Genomic DNA, 17,768 nt, shown 5'->3' on the forward strand with positions numbered 1-17,768 from the left:
GGTGGGCTGGTCAGAGCTTTAAAGGACTATCAGTGTGCTCAGGGTCCTGCAGCAAAAGATGAGTGGTGGCAAGAGCCTCTGACAAGAACCACCTTTTGGCTTCAGAATTGGGGTTGAGGCTAAAGGCATAGATTTATGAGATAGCTTTAAACTGTGTCAGATAAACCCCCAGAATTAGGATGTGGGCTGACAACAGTAGCATGGTGGTTAGGTCTATGAAAGGCTTCACTCAAACACAGTTAAGGCTAAGTTTCACTCAGGGAAAAAATAAATATAATAAAAGGCACAGTTTATTTCTAGATCAGTATACACTAGGATGAGAGCTGTGAATTAATTTAGCTGCCTGTTGGGTTGCACAACAATGGCAAAAAAGAAAAATGAAGATAGATTTCTTGAGTTTTTTACTTCTGGGCTTGAACAGGAATAAGTTGCAGATTGATCTAAAGCAAGGATGAAGGGCTTACCTAATCTTCTTCCTTCAGAAAAATAGATGGGGTTTTGTTTGTCAATTTAGCATGGGCAAATACTGAACGTGGATCCCCCTTCCAAAGAGGTTTTGGTTGTAATTGACATTATTGAGTGTTAGATATTAGTAATACTATGTTTGAAGCTGACACCAAAGTGTCAGCTTTAGCAAATCTGTTGAACTAGATGGAAAATTATCCAGTCTTTCACAGGACTTTTCTGAAGCCACCCCTTTGGGCACACAATCACAGTAAGGCCAGCTGGGTACAGGAGCAGGGATCTTGGCCTCGAGAGTAAATCAGCTGGTTTCATTTGGAACAGCCTCAGGGACAAGCAGCAGAGGCTGCACTTTTACTGTGCCAGTGGGTTAGCTGAAAGTAGGACGAAGAGTGACACATTCATGGACAGTGAAGAACCTCTGAGTCTGGTGTGGTAATAGGCAAGGCAGAAGAGGATAAATGGTGCCTTCCTTTTGACTCTCCCAGATGTCTTTCCCTAGGTTTCGTCCCATATTTTAATGGGAGAAAGAATACCAACAATATTAATATTGGACGTATATTGAATGAAACTTTCAATTTTTTGTAAATGGATTAAGTTTGACTCCAAAACAGAGCATAACTCTTTTCAGCTTTCACCAAAGACACTGGTGAAGTATCTTTTTTCCTGCAGTGGAGCCTATCTGTTCTCATTTGACCGACTTTCCCAGCATAAGTTTCTATTTGCAGATATTTTTCACACACTTTTTTGACATTGCATGGATGAAGTCCCAGGAAGCCAGGAGCTGGGGTAGCCAGCAGCATGAGCAGCCGTGACTGCTGCAGCATTTACACCTCCAGAGCCACAAATGTGGCCAAAAGTGAGGAGAGGCTTAGTCTGGGATTAGTCAGGAGCAGATGCCACTTGCAATGCAGGACAGGTCAGGAACATGAGCTTTTATGACAAGATGGATAATTGAGAGGGAGGAAGGGAGAATTGTTCTGAAGAGGAGGACTTTTGTGGGTTTTTTATTTTCAGAGGCACTTAGCTACAGCCAGAGAAAAGCTACTCTTCTCAAACATGAGTGCTGACACTGAGTCAATAGCAGGTTAATTCAGCCATGTAATTTATATTTTAAGACCCCCAGCCTGAGTGATATGAATGTTTAAATAAGTAAATATAATCTATTCAGCAAAGTCTCTTCACTTCCTCCCAAATTAAGCCTTTCTCACATTTGATTTTTCAGTGTGAGTTCTACAGATTGCTAGATCAAGACATCAAAACACTATGAAATTTACATATAATTAATAAACACAGTTTTCCGGTCAGAAATCCCCTGCAGAAACCTCTGGCTTATGAGTTGTTGTTCTCCCCAAAGAAATTTGTGTTTAGGAAATGCCAGCAGCTGTTTTTCTAAAAAAAAATACAATGAGGTAATTTAAAAAGGAAAAATAATAAAATTAATTATTTTTGTTTGTGTTTTGCTGATGATCCAAAAACTCCATCAATATGCTTATTAAAAAAAAAAATGAAACAGCTTTGAAGGTACTTTCTTGCTTTCATTTCTACTTGGAAGAGTTCCCGCTATACTTACCTGTAATACAGCATGGGAGCCATTCCTGGGATAACACTTGAAGCAATCATTTTTATCCTCGCTTAAACTGGATTTCATTGGCAACCTGTAAATACAGTGTGACACTGTTGGACGCACAGATACTAAGGATGTGGATATAGGTTTAGGGGACAGTAGCTGTGCCAGTGTACCCTGCTCTTTTCACTAGGCACATATTTCTCCCCAACCTTGGGCAGGGTAATTTTATTCTCCCTGGACACTAAGAGTCACATTCTAGGCTGTGTTCTGTGTCTGTGAGGGAGGGATCAAGGACTTACATTATTACATTTATATGCAGATTAGTCCACCTTGACTCAGAGTGAAATTAAATTAAAAGCTGCTTACCTGCTAGCTCCTTCCTGACAGCAGGTAGCAAGGAAGAACAGAAATGGCATTTTCTTCAAGTTCTGCCTCGTTACTTGCCTGTCATATGCAGTAGGTAGGCTCAGGTTGTTTCATGATTTGCTGTGGTAGAGAAGCAGTAAGCCACCGACATGATGGGAATAAGGAGGGAGTTTTGATCCAGGCACTTAACTCTAAGCCAGTGTCTGCGGAAACAGTAGGTTTGCCTGGGGCTGTGGGGCAGATTGCCAGACTCTGGCCTCTGGTATGTGCTAGAAAGATCTATACATGTAATGACAGCACCCCTGAGGTTCCCTGGCGCCCATCCCCTGAGACACAGTCTCATCTGCTGACTTCTTGTTTGCTCCCGGGATGTCGCTCATCCATGGAAGAGGGAGATAATAAACTCCTCTGACTACTGAGGCTGGGATTCCTGGGTATTCCTTAGGTGGGTGAAAATAGTAGAAAACTAGAAGGCTTCAACTTCCATTTTCACATGAAGCAGTCCCCAAAATGTCTGCCAGGTCATAACTGCAAGATTTCAAGGACTAGTGAGAGACTTAAAAAGTTAAATATTTTTCCCTCTGATTTCCCCAGGTCATTTGGGGATTTGCACCCTCCATTACAAGATGCAGGGACAGAGATCAGTGATATACTCTACTGTACAAACTTAAAGAGTAAAAATAACTTGGCAGGTTAGAAACAGAAAAAGTCTGAAAACTGTATGAGAGGGACAAAACAAAAAATAATTTAAAATACATATATGACCATTCAGAAAGACATACACTGTAGGTAGAATTATCTTTAGATGGCATGTTTTCAAATTTTTTTTGTGTCTTCTGAGACTGCTTTTTTTACAAGGATCTTCATGAAAATTAAAACACATTTGTTGCCCATTCACATCTTTTCTCTTCATTCCAGAAGAAATCCTCTATGATTTAGATGTGAAATATCTCAAGGGTTTGCACAGAAGCCAGGGAAGGCAAAAATTAGTGTAGTCATAGTGATGCAACCCTAAACCTCTACAAAGTGTTAATATCATCCCAGGAACAAATTCAGACGAAGCATTGTAATTCAGTGACTTCCATTTCTATGATCACAAACCACCAGTTCTTCAAAGGCATCTTTTTTGTTGTTTTTACTGTTATTATGTTACTATAAACCACTTTACATGCATAAAGAATTCCCTCGGTCATGTCCAGTCAGTTTAGTATTTACCTGCTTGGACTGGAAAATGTGAAAACATTGTCCATATGATAGATTTGGTTCTTTTGTAGTCTTACTCATCTTCTCATAGAATACATGATTTCCAATGAGTTTAGCAAAACTTACTGAGAGGCAATTTTTATTCATTCTTAATAAACATTTTTCTTTCAATCCACTGTTTGCCTAATCTCTCTGCTCTATGCTGTGCCATGGCAGAGCTGTTATTTTAGATAAGAAAGTGCTTGGCATAAGAAGCACAGTAGTACAAACAGTAATTACAGGTACCCAGGCCTCCCAGCAGCATTCTCCCAAGTGCCAAATATCTGTGGTTACCTTTCAGGTACCCACAGACCCTGTCTTGCCTGACATCCCTTCAGCCAGCCAGTCACTGCCTGACAATCTACCAGTAGTTCAGACCTTTGCAATAAAGCAGCTGAGACTCAGTTTATTCTTGCAGAAAAGTCCCTTTCTTTATTCACAAATCTCCTATTTATAGGAAATATCAGAAGGCACTGTTAGACCCAACTGGTTAGCAATGACGCTCAGTTCATTGGTTGGTGAATGGCCAGGGCGTACCTCTGTCAAATCTCTCTATATTTTTAGTTTGTAGGGGGATACAGTATGGGTAAATGAAGGTGGTATAGAATGTAAATCTTATCCCCCAACGAGTTGCAGCTGGACCAGTTACTAAAGATTAGGAGCAGGCCTGATCTTAACAGGCCACACCTGTAGCCAATAAGAACAGTGGTATAAAAGAGTGGGTTGGTGGGATCCAGAGTCAGATGGTGATTACTGTAAGGACCAGGAACAGGCAGTGCTTAGAGGAGCTGACTGTGAGAAACATTGAGGAGGTATGAAACTCTGGTGATATGGAATCCTTGCACTATAATGATAGTAAAACTCTTGATATATAAGACAACATAGTTTATGTGTTTTGTTCGCTGATTCCCATGGAATAGATTTCTTGTTTACAGGTGCAAACAGTTTTCTTACCAGAATAGCTTGTTGTATTAACTGCTTTCATTCTTATGATTTTTCACATGGGAAGTTAGCTAGCTGCACTTAGAAGAAGTAACAGGCCAGCTGGTAATTTAGCAGAGTAAGGCCTGATTTTATAAGACCTTTCTTTCTATTTGTATGCAACATCAGGCTATAGGAACCTGACTAAATTTGGGTTGTCCTGTGGTCCAGGAGTTTAACTGGATCATTCTTGTGAGTCTCTTCCAATATGCTGTGGATTCTTTAAAAGCAGGTTGGTCTCAAATGTATGGACTTGAGGTGAGAGATGCTGTCATTAAGCAAGTACATATTATGAATTAAGCAATAATACTGTCTTGTGCAATGCATACCATTAGGGAAACACACAGGAAGGGTAAAGCAAGGAGGGGGCAGGCTCATTGTTCTAACCACCTTATTCAGAGGCAAAGTTTTCATGACGCACCTCCCCAAGAAATCTGTGCCATGTGGTTCAAATTATATTGCAGCGTTTGGCTTGAAATGACCCATACTATTCCACCGCTGTGTGAATATGCTTTATCTTAATCAGTACAAAAGTTGTGGGAAGAAAACCATGCCAAACACTGAATCTTTTCCTGGCATTTCTTTGCAAGGCATGGTGCCATGCACAACAACAAAACCAAATATCGGTTTCAGAGGAGCAATGGCCTAAAGTGACATTTTTCTGTCAGAATTTGCAATTGAGACTGAGTGAAATATTTTCCCCTCCTGGAAGATTTCAGGCTTTTGGCTTGAAGCATACCTTGTAGAGAGTCAACCTTTACTTCAGCCACGATGGCTTACCATTTGTTCTCTTTTTCTCTCATCCAATGCAAAGTCACCTGTCTAGGATTCATTACAACACTTCCACGTGAGATGATGCTGTATTACAAAAAAAGTGTATTCTGTGCATCCTAGCTGTCAGCCTGAATACTGTCCTAACCAGTAGTAGAGAAGTGGCATTCATAACATTCACCAGGCACTTGACTCCCTGATAAAGCTAGTTTCAATGTCTTCTACAGTTGTGTATGTGGAAGTAGAGTTCTGCACCCAGCTCTGGAGTCCCCAGCACAGGAAGGACATGGACCTGCTGGAGTGAGCCCAGGGGAGGCCTCCAAGATGAGCAGAAGGATGGAACCTCTCCCACAAGGAAAGGCTGAGAGATTGGGATTGCTCAGCCTGGAGAAGAGAAGGCTTTGGAGTGGCCTAATTGCAGCCTGATGGAGCCTACAAGGAAAATGGAGAGAGACTCTTTACAAGGGCATGTAGGAATGGGATGAGGGAAAATGAAATGGCTTCAAAGTGAAGAGAAGAGGTTTAGATCTGAGATTAGGAAGAAATTTTTTAGTGTGAGTGTAGTGAGGCACTGAAATACATTAAGTATTTGTGGATGCCCAATCCTGGAAGTGTTCAAGGTCAGGCTGGATGGGGTCCTGGGCATCCTGGTCTAGGGGAAGCTGTCCCTGCCCACAGCAGGTTGGCTGGCACTAGATAATCTTTAAGATCTCTTCCAATCCAAGTGAGTCTGATTATATGATTCTTGCAAGGAGTTGCCACTTTGCAGTTTGGTACTACAGTATCTTGTTTCTACTTGACATTTCTAAAATCTGAATTTAACCATTACAACAATTAATGGCTGTTCAAAATGTTTATGTTTCTGTGGAGTTATCTGAACTGAGGGCATGCAGATTGGTTTCTGTATTTACATATAGCATTGTAAAGGTTGCCAGGGAAACCCAGAGCACTCTTTTAGGAAGAAGAGAGTAGAAATTAATTGTGCCAATCATAAATTCTAATTAGTTTTGCAAGTGGTCAGTTACATAATTTTGCTAACATAATAGAGCCTTTAATATTTATTATTGTGTTCCTAGCATTTACTTTAGGTAAAAAGAACAGCACAAGTGTCCTCCAACATGGCACACAGAGGTCTGTAGTAGTTTAAGTGTGGTAATCAGAAGAGCATCTGTTTTACAGAGTATTTATTGTAAATCCCAATAGTGAGTACAATGTTGCCATGGATGATCTTATTACTGATTCATAGAACTGACCTTTAAAAATTAAAAGAACAGAAAAAGCTCCATTTTAAGGCAGTAGTTGGGATTATATAAAAGTGGTCAGGCCTTTGTCTTGGACCTGGATGATATTTTTATGCCAGTGTCAAAACTGTGATCCTGAACCCTCTGTGATCAGCTGAAAGGTCAAATGGCTCTTTCCCTCCTTTCCTGTAATCCCTACCTGCTGCTGTGCCTGCAGCAGGCTGCCCCTGGCTGGGGAAAGATGGAAAGCAAATAAGGAAGCTTGTGGGCTGAGATAGACATGGTTTAGTAAGTGAAGGAAAGAAAAAGAAAAAAAGCCTGAAACAAAACAAGCGGTGTGAAGGCAATAGCTGAGCAGTGGCTGTCTTCCAAAAAGAAAAAAAAAAAAAACACTTGTTGTTTTGTTGGTTTTTTGTTTTTTGGGTTTTTTTTGTTTTGTTTTTTGGGGTTTTTTTTTGTTTGTTTGTTTTTCTGAGTACATGCTGCGCAGTGTGGGATATCCCTGCAGACTACAGCCAAAAGAGAGTCTGTTGTCAACACTGCTCTGGTCACAGATCCACAGTACAGCACCCAACACACTGCTCTCAGCACAATTAACTCCATCCCAGCCTGAGCTTGTACAGCAAAAAACATCTGACATACCTGGGGAGGTAACTGTGCCTCTCCAAAACTCTCCTGTTGTCCTCCTGCATTCAGTTGCAGCATTCAGGAACAGGAATATTTGGGCTCACCTTTTGGGAGCTGCAAGCCAGAGGATGAGGACTGCAGGGTATTCTGGTGAGAAGCCTTCATCACCTGCCTAGGCACTGTGCAGGAAACCTCCCCTCCTCCATCAGCACATTAGCAAACTGTAAGGGAAGATCCAAGGGGTGCAGGAGCCCACACTGGGTTCCTGCACCTCTTTTCAGTGGACACCAATTAGCTAAGGAAGACACAGTAACAGTCACGGTACAAAAGCTAAATACCTTCTCTGACTACTAGATTATTTCATACAAAAGATGGTGGATAGCTGTCCTTCATTTTTCCTCAGAGGAAAGTGTTTCCAACGCTCCCAGCTGTGTACTGCAGGCACTGGCTGCACCTCCTCTGCAGCCTGAGCAGCCACCAAGGCTCATTTCAGGCAGCTGCTCTGTGCTGACTGGAGGCAGGTCCCTGTTCAGCAAGCTTGAGATTTCAGACCCTGCTTTGAGGTGTCCAAATTGACAGGCACCAGCCAAAGAAGTTCAATCCAAGATCTGGAAAAGACCTACAGCCCTCTTGAGCAGCATCTCAGGCCAGGCAGGATACACCAGGCGCCCAAAACAGAAAGGCACACCTGTGTTCAGCCAACTTTGAAATCCAAGCTCATCAAGAGTGACCTAGCCCAGTGAAGCCAGGTTCCTAATCTCTCTTACTTTCAGGTATCATTTTCAAAAATGAACCCTTTTCTATGCACTTCCTTAGAAGTTCTTGACTATGTTAACTGTTGTTAGATTTAAACTATTTCAAAGTAAATTCTTCCCTCCTGATTGCAGTTTTGCTTAACCTGGTCCACAGCAAAGGTGGCTAAACCTCCTCCCAACCCAAACCCTGCTATGAAGTAAAAGCATCTACAGATATAGATGTGACCAGAAGACAAAATGAACAGTACAACGCACTTTCAAACCAACTGAAGGACCTTGTGATTGCCAAGTGGCCCACAGTCCAATCACACCAACATATATGGTACACGTATCACCTTCAGTAGCTGTTTCTGAATGAGAGCATCCCTTAATAGCCACCCTGGTAAAATTTATTTAGAAAATAGCTATAAGCAATGGATTGGTATAATCAGAGTGCTAAATAGTATGATCTTTTTGTTGTTTTAAGTAGCCCATAAAATATAATATTGATCTCTTTCAATAGTAGTAATGGAAATGCAAATATGAAATACAAATGTGGTTTTCTCTCCACAGACCTGAGAGGTGCCTGTTTTTCAAACTGGGGACTGACCCCCTTTAGATGTCTACAGTCAGCACAGAGATGCATACTCCTTGCTTTATTCCCTTCCTTCTAGAAAAACTCCTTTTACCTTCAGCTTGTTGTTTTATCTCCATTTTTCAGTTGCATCCACCTATTTTCCCTTGGTTTCTGAATCCTTTGGACGGGGACTAATTTTACAATTGTGCCTCATCTGTCACAGTAGGACTGTTCTATGATAGGAGCACTCAAATATATCTGCAAAACCAAATAAATATGCAAATAACTGTAAAAATAAGTAGCAATAAAACCAAATAACCAAAATGATGTTTAAGCAATTCTGGCTATTTTGGGCCAGATTAGGCAATTTAAAGTCTGTCATGAAGAAGGATTTGACATGAATACAGCAGAGCCTTTGCAATGTAGCAACTGATTGAACAAAACATCAGGCAATATTTCAGTGTTTCATGCAGTCAGAGGAGAGCTAGTAAATATGATCACTACTTTTCTTCTTGTTGTTTCACTGTTGAAACAGAAGAGAGACAATCAAAATAAGAGGAAGTGGATTTTTGTCTCTTTTTATCATCTGTACTTAGCCAACTTTTATTCTTAACAAGTAAAATTTACTCTGGTAACAATCCCCTTAAATTCTGTGAAATAAATAAAGTTTCAAATTGAGTATCTTAAAATTTACCTAATAACTTCATGGTTCTTGGAAATTATAAGATCTTTGAAACAGACACTTTTATCCAATCAATTCATCATAAATTAAGCATAACATTGCAACAGAACAATAAAGATGAATTCAGTTGACTTAAATGTAAATGTTATTTCTGTTTCTCTAGGTGCTCCATAACAATTGGTCAGCATTTAAATATGAGTCAATCTTGGCCTAAAATGAAGTCTGTCCTCACTTTTTTGCTCCAATATTTCTTCTGGCTATATATAATGTCATTGAATCTTGAGAGGAATGGGTATTGTTGCTCTGTCTATGCCTCTAGTGCGCACTATCACAAACACAGCTTAGAATTTTGTATCTGGTCAGTCTGGTATGAGTGTCATAAATGGAAAAACTTATAGAACGTACCCAGCTAAATGAAATTCTACATTTTAAGTAAAAAGAGAGGAAAGTGTTCTAAATTGCATTAAAGAAAATCCCACATTTTTGCAGGAGGAAATAATGTTGCTGTGGTGTTGACCAGAGAATGAAGAAAATTCCATGAAGGAAAGATGCTTTGACCCTATAATTAGGGGATTTTAAAAATGGCATAACAATATTCCAAATAAAAATGGTGAAAAATACTTCTTTTAAAGCAAGGTCAGGATTTTATTAACATCGAACATGCAGAAGGTCCTAAATGTCCTCATGGCCTTAGTCATGAGAAGTTTTTGATAAATCCTGAGCCATTTATGTTACTGGTCACCAGTAACATGTGTGTATTTCTGACAGACTCACAGAGATCTCAGTCAAACCTCAGTGCTGCATCTCACAAAAGACAAAAACTACCAAACAGACCAAAGGAGCTCCCTGCTGCAGGCAAAGGAGAACCTGCAGAAGGTCACTCTGCAGGTACATGTTGGGAAATTTGCCATAGGAAGGGGCAGAGAGGAATGAAGTCAATTCAAACACGCAAAAATTATGTTCACCGTATGTATAATACTCATGCAACGGCCTTTTGCAATTGTAATACAGACTGCCTTGGGGGAGCTGCAGGAAGTGTTTTGCAAGGAATGAAACTGTTCTTTTAAAAGACAAAAAATTATACATGAATGATAAAGAGCACTGAGATGACAGAAATCAGTTACCTGTTCATATTCGACATGCTCCAGAGGCATATCACTGCAGTACAGATTTAACCACTAATACAAAATTCTCTATAGCTATAGCAACTGCTCAGGCACACCTCTCCTGCTAAATCCACAGCTGAAAATAAACATATCTTGTATTTCTTGTAAAATTTGCATCTTTGCATTTAAGCCCTTTAGTATTTCCATAACAAACTGTCTAACATGACAGTTAAAAAAATTCATTAGCAATGTGTGCATTTAAATATTGATTAAATTGTGTGTGGGTGGATGGTTTTTGTCTGGTTGTTTGTTTCAAATAGGTTTTGGAGCATGTTTGGAAAGAAAAACTGAAATCTGACTTGACAGCACTGATTATGGGATCTATGAATTTAAATGAGTTGGGTAGGTCCAAAAGGACATGACCACCTTTGCATTTGTAGGAATAATTTGCTGGATAATCCTAACTCTTTTTGCTGAAAAGACTCAAATGTCCAGTAGTCAAAAGGTAAAAGCAGAAATCATCTCAGTTTTTGTTTCAAGGATTTATAAATCAGTATTATTTCATCTGAGTAACATAAGGAGTTCTGTTTCTAAGAGAGGCTCAAGGGCAATCAGAACCAGAGAGGCCAAGAGAACTGAGCTCTGTTGTTTTGGTATCTACACTGCTGGTGTTTAGCAACTATTTTACCAGCAATAGAGATCTTGGATAGGTGCCCCTGGGTTTTAATTCCTATTCAGTTGAATTCAATAAGTACCCTATTCTAATGTAACCAAAACAGTGGATGCAGGAATTCAGTTTCCAGCTTTTCATTCCCTCAGCAGGAAATCATTGCTCTTTTTTCCAAATCGCTGAAAAGAAAAAAAAAAAAACATCAGGAAAATATTCAGAGAATGAAAATGTTTGAAATAGAGAAGAAGGAAATAATTTACATATGTGCATTGAAAAGTTTTGAAACTTAGTTTTGGAGCTCTGCTTGCAGTTGCATTTCTTTCCCACTTACTGTTGCTCTCTAACAGCAAACTTTGTTCAATTCTGTCAGAGCCAACAGGAAAACAGTAGAATATCACCCAGCAGATTCAAACAGCAGGAAAACATCTTTGCCAAAAAATAAGTAAGTAAATAAATTATTTTTTAAATCACTGATAAGTAATATAAATAGAAGTTTTATTATTGATGTGTCCATGCTATTATCACACACTCTAGTACACAATCTTGTGTGGTTTACAGCTTGTTCACTGAGCAGGAAACCATTCAGCTTCACCCTGAGCTCAAAAGCTGCTGCTAATCTAAGTTATTTTGTAATGGTAAGAGTGGGCTAGTTGAAACTCTGAGATTTGTGGTGGTATTTCCCAAACTTTAGGCAATTCCAAGGGTGGATGCTTAGCTATAGCTAAAATGAATGTGCATTAATGCAGTCTTAATGCGATCCCTGGCCAAATCTTTGTTGCAAAATAGCTTTTGATGTTGCTTCTGAATACTAAGTACTGCTACTGCAGTGATCCACAAATATTGCTGGGCAGGCTGATACAGAGCTACAGTCTGGGTAAATTCCAGGGGCAGTCTAGCTACAGTCCAGTGGGTAAAGAGGGTCATGTTGAGAGAACCAGCACCAGAGTAGGGCTTATGTGGTTCTTCCACACCCAGTATATCTCATATATTCTCCATGGCAGAGGAATAAGAGGATGCAAGAATACCACATCAGGTCTAGGGAAAGTGTTATACTTATTTGGCAGAATGGGAAGGGAGCCATGTGGAGCAGCACAGCTGCACATGGAAAGAGAGTTTTAGCTCCTATCTCCCTAAGGAAATTCATCCCTCCAATAATACACTGAATATGTAAAGCATCAATAAGGCTGTTACAATATTTATGTCTACAATGAATGTTTGCAAAATGAGTAGAGCTCTCTGCAACAAACTTGGAGCTGTAAGTGAACATAAAATGTAAGGTTTGACCCAAGATTGTTGAATTTCCAAATCTGCAAAGTCATTTCTCAAATGCACTCTTTATCCTTGCAACTTTCACTCATTAATTTAAACTGGATTCTTTAGAAGTTTCATAGAACAATGGAAATTTCTAGTATTTAAGGGGATTTTTTTTTCTGTTTTTCTGTATTTAGATCTTGGCCAAACATACATGAAGTAATGAATCCAAATAGACATCGGAAAGGTAAAATTCGTTCACTGCTGTAAAAGGAAGTACTGTAGCCTGTTTCTTACTCAGAGCCAGTAAAAGTCTGTGATAGATCTGAACATTTTAATATCATAAAAATTAAAATGAATTGGTAGAAAAAATGAAAAGTAATGGATATCCACTAAGGGGATACCCACTAATGCAGACAACTAAAACATGTTTGCTTCCACTGTGCACCAAAAAATGTTTGGCTTCATGATGGTATACACTGCAAAAAACTAGGAATAAGTTATTCTCTTCATGCAGACTGAAAACATTAGCTTGGCTGATGGCTTCTAGAAAGAAACTGAGGGAACTTTCTCTTTTCCCTCTGCTGCTACCTTTGAAAGTAGGTATTTTGCTGTTTGCTGTTCCAAAACAACAAGACAATGACATAGGATCTCTAAACCTGTTTCCCTGACAGATTATCGTCAGTAGCAAGCATGTGTTTAAACTACATTAATTTCAAAAGCAAATCACTTCATTTACTTAAATTCTTTGTAAATGATACTGCAGTTCACAACTGTAGCTGAGCTGAAACATTTAATGCAAAGCATATAACATTATCTAACTAAAAAGTTAGATAGCACAGCTAGCCAGATAAATTTATTTGATGTACCATATCTTTATAGTGCTAGTTTGCTTAAATGCATTCAATATCCATACAATATAGAAGATTTAGGTTTATGGCTGGAAAAAGGTGTTCTTGGAAAAATAAAACCCAGCAATCAATCATCTAACTGTAAATCTTTTATTGTTGTGGATAGCTGGCCTTAGCCCAAATGCCCACCATAACTGGTATTTATTCACACGCCTTTTTCATGTCTCTGAAGTGAAACCTGCCTAATCTTTTACTTGGTACTCCAATTAAACCTGTATTATTCAGGAGGCTTGTTTGTCTAGCCCCTCTTTATGCTTTAGGGAGATGCCTGCATACCTGAGCAGGACAAGGCTTTGCATCATAATTTTGGGCAAGACAGTAAAAAAAGTCACTCTGAAAACATCTACACAGCTCTTCCTTGCAGCATTTCCAGCTTCAGGGTTTTTTCTGCTGAAGTGGTTAGGATACACCCTTGCAGGATCACAGAGTTTATTAAATCACAGCCCACAATTCTTTATCCCTTTCTGCCACTGACTGAAACACCACAGGGACTAAAAAAAACTGTGCACTCATAGATTCAGAGAAGCCAATGGGAACAGATTTACCTTCTGCTTTCCCACTTAAAGGGTCATATTTTTGATGTTGGATTTTTGTTTTATTCCTAACCTGCCACCCTTTTAAACAAAACTTTTTTAGGTTACCATGAAACGTTAATGTTCCCACAAAATGCACACACTGTTTTATTACATTGCAAATTAAAGGGAAGATAATTTTTTCCATTTTGTCCTTTGACTTCAGGCATTCTCTGTCAACTGGCAGAAACACACCCACATGTGTGCCTCAGAAATATAACATCTTACTATTATTATAAGTGATAGTCTCTATATATCAATTTCCCAGGCAAAGCAATGAAAAATTTCCAGACTGAATAAAATATGAGTCCCCTATAACTTGAGGAGACTCTAGCCTGTGCCAGCTTTAAATATTTAGCTTGCAGTGAAAAAAATTATGCCAGAAGGTCCAGCTGATTGCAGCTACTATCTTCATAATGAAAATTATATTCTTAAATAACAGGAAGAGTGGTTTCTCACTGGTTTGCACTCCTCAGCTAGCACACAGCAAATATTTGGGCAGTTACCTTATGTAGAGGGCAGACCCATGGAAAAGCAGCACCAGGGCTGCTCCCTTCACTGGCCCAGTGCAAAGCAGGCTTAAGAAGAAAGAAGGCAGATGGAGTTCATCCCATCTCCAGTGATTCATGCAGAACAGAAGAGATGATAAACTGACCTGGACATCAAATTGTAAACTGATATTGGCTAGCAATACATCACCCCACAGGCTTGTGTTGAACAGTCCCTTTTTAGCATTAAGCCATGAAATGCATGGGCAATAGCATTGATGTTTATCACTGTAACTCATTTTTTATTGTTGAGGATAAATCAGCCACACTTGTTTTATGAACAGAAGTACAAAGGCTACAAATTAAGACACTGCATTTTTATTATTATACTGGTATCACCTTTAACTGGGTTTACTTCTGATTAGCACCAGTATAACTGAACAGAAAATCAGACAAGTAGCTTGCATGAATAAGTCTCCTTCCCCGTCACCCAGAAATGATCCTGCAAGCAGAGATTAAAGTACTGCCTATACTGAATAAATGAGCATTCAATGCCATCTGCTGGGGTATACAAAAATATGCAGTACCAGGCTCACAGGACCAGAGGGACAAATGCAAAAAGGGTGTTTAGGCAGAAACTTGCTTCTTCTAAAACACAGCTGTAAGGGAGGGTTGTGGGATGCTGGCTGTCCTTAATACCCTTCAGCTATGGGGTACAACCCCTGGACAAGAAGTAATTCTGATTTTAACTCTCTCCTTAGCATAAAAGTGTTTCAGGGCACAATTATCCCTTTTTTCCTAAGCATTACAACATGCGGTAATTATTTGTTATTGGTTGATTGTGATAGAAAGACTTTCATGCTCTGCTTTTGAAATCAGGTCATTATCTAGCCAGAGATTCAAGATTTGTGAGGTTACAGGCAGGCTAAGGATTGAAACAGTCCAGAATGAGAGCACATACTGGGCAAGGTCATACCCATGGCTGTTTTGCATTAAAGAGTCACTGGGTTAAATGTGTAAATCAGGTGAAGTGCAGAGGCTGGGAGTCTCTGTTGAGCAGCTCTTTGGCCCTGTAGCTCATGCTCTCCTGGCTGTACCTTGGGACAGCTTCATGGGCACACAAACACCACTGAGAACAGTTTGTAGCCTGAGAGCTGGAGCGTTCCCAGATTTGGGATTTTCTTCTGCTTCGAAGAGAACAAAACACGTTTCTATTCACAGAGGGATTTCCAGACCAGGGGTCCCAGAGGTCTCAAAGTTCTGCACCAAGAAGCAAAACTCAGGAAAGGGACAGGAGTTCAAGCACATCCTTTTTTGGGTGTTTCTGGGGGGGCGGGCTTAGATGTGCTCATGGTTGTGAATCCCATTTCCACGCAGCTACTTCCTCATGCACTGTACAGGTCCACAAGCCCCTGGGTGGACCTGCTTCATGTCCTTTTTTCCATATCTCTAAAATATTGTAAATAAATACTCTAAAAACTGCAGTTGGCAGACTTTATTCCTTTATATAAGTTACTAGCTACTGCTATAATTTACAACAGAATGGGACCTGCTGACAGCTTTTCTCCTTTTTATACAGAAAAGAGAACTATTCCTGCTAACACCTTTAATTCTGTAAGTACCACATGTTTTTCCTAAAATTTTACTTTTTTTTTCACTTCCTGATGTATGTTAATATCATCTTGGCTATAATACTAACAAAAATGCAATCATCACTGGTTTTTAATGCAAAATAAGGCATAAGAATTTTAAATTATAGATGAGAACTTTTACCTTTTTTTAGTGGAATCTAGACTGGTGAAGTGACTCACCAATTCTCCATTTATGGGCTGAATCTAAAATACACCTTTATCATAAGATCAGGTAAAAATAACAGGAGTCAGGCTGAACAAGGATGTAAGTCATAAATCTCAAGATTAAATATGTAAGCAATACAAATGAAAGCTGAAAAGCAAACAGAGGACATTTCAATATCTTTCCATTTGTATTTGAAATCTGGGTTTGAGTTTCAGTTCAGGCGCATATGAAAAGACTGAAAATACCTTTTAAATCACAAAAATATGAAAATAAAGCACTGTAATTTCTGTGTTTTCATAAGGAAGTTGGACAAAGGATGACTAAAGAAGTTTGATGCAATCAATACTTATCTTCAGATTTCACAGAATGATTAATAACAGTCAGATGCTCTATGGCATTAATTCCGAATAGAATGCAAAAACAGCACAGAGCAGAATTAGGAAAGAATGGTCAGGAAATTATTTACTTATGCTAAGACACTTAAAGAATTATTTAAGAAATTTCTGAGATATTAATTTATTCTCTTTGGGAATTCTCCAGAGTCCTGAGTTTCTAAAATTATGGAAAAGAACAGTGGTAACCACAATTTCTTCCAAGAAAGAAAGCAAATGCTGAGGATTTATTTGGACCTGGAAAGATTATTAAACAAAGTCAATCTGAAAGCATATTTTGGAAATAATAGGTCTGATTATGTAAAGAATTGTCAATATGACATGAAGAACATCTCATCAATTCCTCAAACTAAAAGTAATTTCCTTTCCAGCAGAAATACGACTACAATAATGAGAAAGAAAACAGTAAATATTATATATATTGCTTTTTATCAGGCCTCTGAAATTTCCCAGAAGACATTCTCACAAGTACATGCCTGGTCTAGATGAAAGTGATTTCATCTAGATGAAAGTGCTCGCACAGCTGATTGAAAAAATAGCCACTCTCAGCCTAGCTGACAGTACTGATATTGAACTGGAAAGAGTGGTGCAGAGAAGAACCTGAAAACCCAGGTACCTGCAGGGTCTGTCCAGGGTGTGGTGACATTTTTGTGTACTGTGATAAAGACAAACCTCACCCTGCAATGTACTGTAAAGAACACTTCTGGAAGGTCTGCCTCATGTTGTAACAAAGATGTTTACAACATAGAGTGTGCTCACAGGAAAGTAACATTGGGGATATGAGATTCAAAGTCTTTTAAGTTGGTTGACAGTCCAGGAAAGATTTAAAGTATATTTGCTTAGTGAGGATAATAAAAAAGTATATAATTATAGGCATTAGTATAATAAAATTTGAAATAAGGTGGATAGTAATCAATTTATTTCGTGTCCTTGGAGAGTAAAACAAATTGGCTTCAATTCTAGCACTCAAGAGAAAAAGCATGAGCTGAAAGGACAGTTAACTGAAGGGTAGAAGGTACATCAGGAAGATATTGATTCCCCATTATTAATGAGAATAAAACAAACATCAGGGAATAAATTTGAGAATCAAATAAATTTGAAAGGTTCAATGAAAAACAAATTCAGAAGAAACATCAAAGAAGACCCAAGTGCATGGATGCACCTACGCTGTTGGTAACAAAATGTGACTTGTAGAGGCATGGGGTACCCCCAGTTGAGATTCCTCAGCAGCAACATTGGCTCTGTGCTGAAGGAAGGCAGCAGTTGTGTTTCAGTGAGTGAACAGTGAAGATGAAGGATGCAGCAGCACTCCATAACACAACCTTGAA

The 17,768-nt window shown here is 39.1% G+C and overlaps 1 protein-coding gene across 1 annotated transcript in view; it reads left to right on the plus strand.

Moving 5' to 3' along the window:
- Window positions 1-4,388: 4,388 nt before the first annotated feature.
- Window positions 4,389-17,768, plus strand: part of CLNK (cytokine dependent hematopoietic cell linker) — a 37,353-nt gene continuing 23,973 nt past the window's right edge. The window contains exons 1-4 of the mRNA XM_059469966.1: window positions 4,389-4,452; window positions 11,400-11,471; window positions 12,478-12,527; window positions 15,831-15,865. Of these exons, the coding sequence (XP_059325949.1) occupies window positions 12,503-12,527; window positions 15,831-15,865 (60 nt within the window). The 5' untranslated portion in view covers window positions 4,389-4,452; window positions 11,400-11,471; window positions 12,478-12,502. The remainder of the gene's footprint in view (window positions 4,453-11,399; window positions 11,472-12,477; window positions 12,528-15,830; window positions 15,866-17,768) is intronic.

Source organism: Ammospiza nelsoni, chromosome 4 (assembly GCF_027579445.1).
Source record: "Ammospiza nelsoni isolate bAmmNel1 chromosome 4, bAmmNel1.pri, whole genome shotgun sequence".
Taxonomy (NCBI): domain Eukaryota; kingdom Metazoa; phylum Chordata; class Aves; order Passeriformes; family Passerellidae; genus Ammospiza; species Ammospiza nelsoni.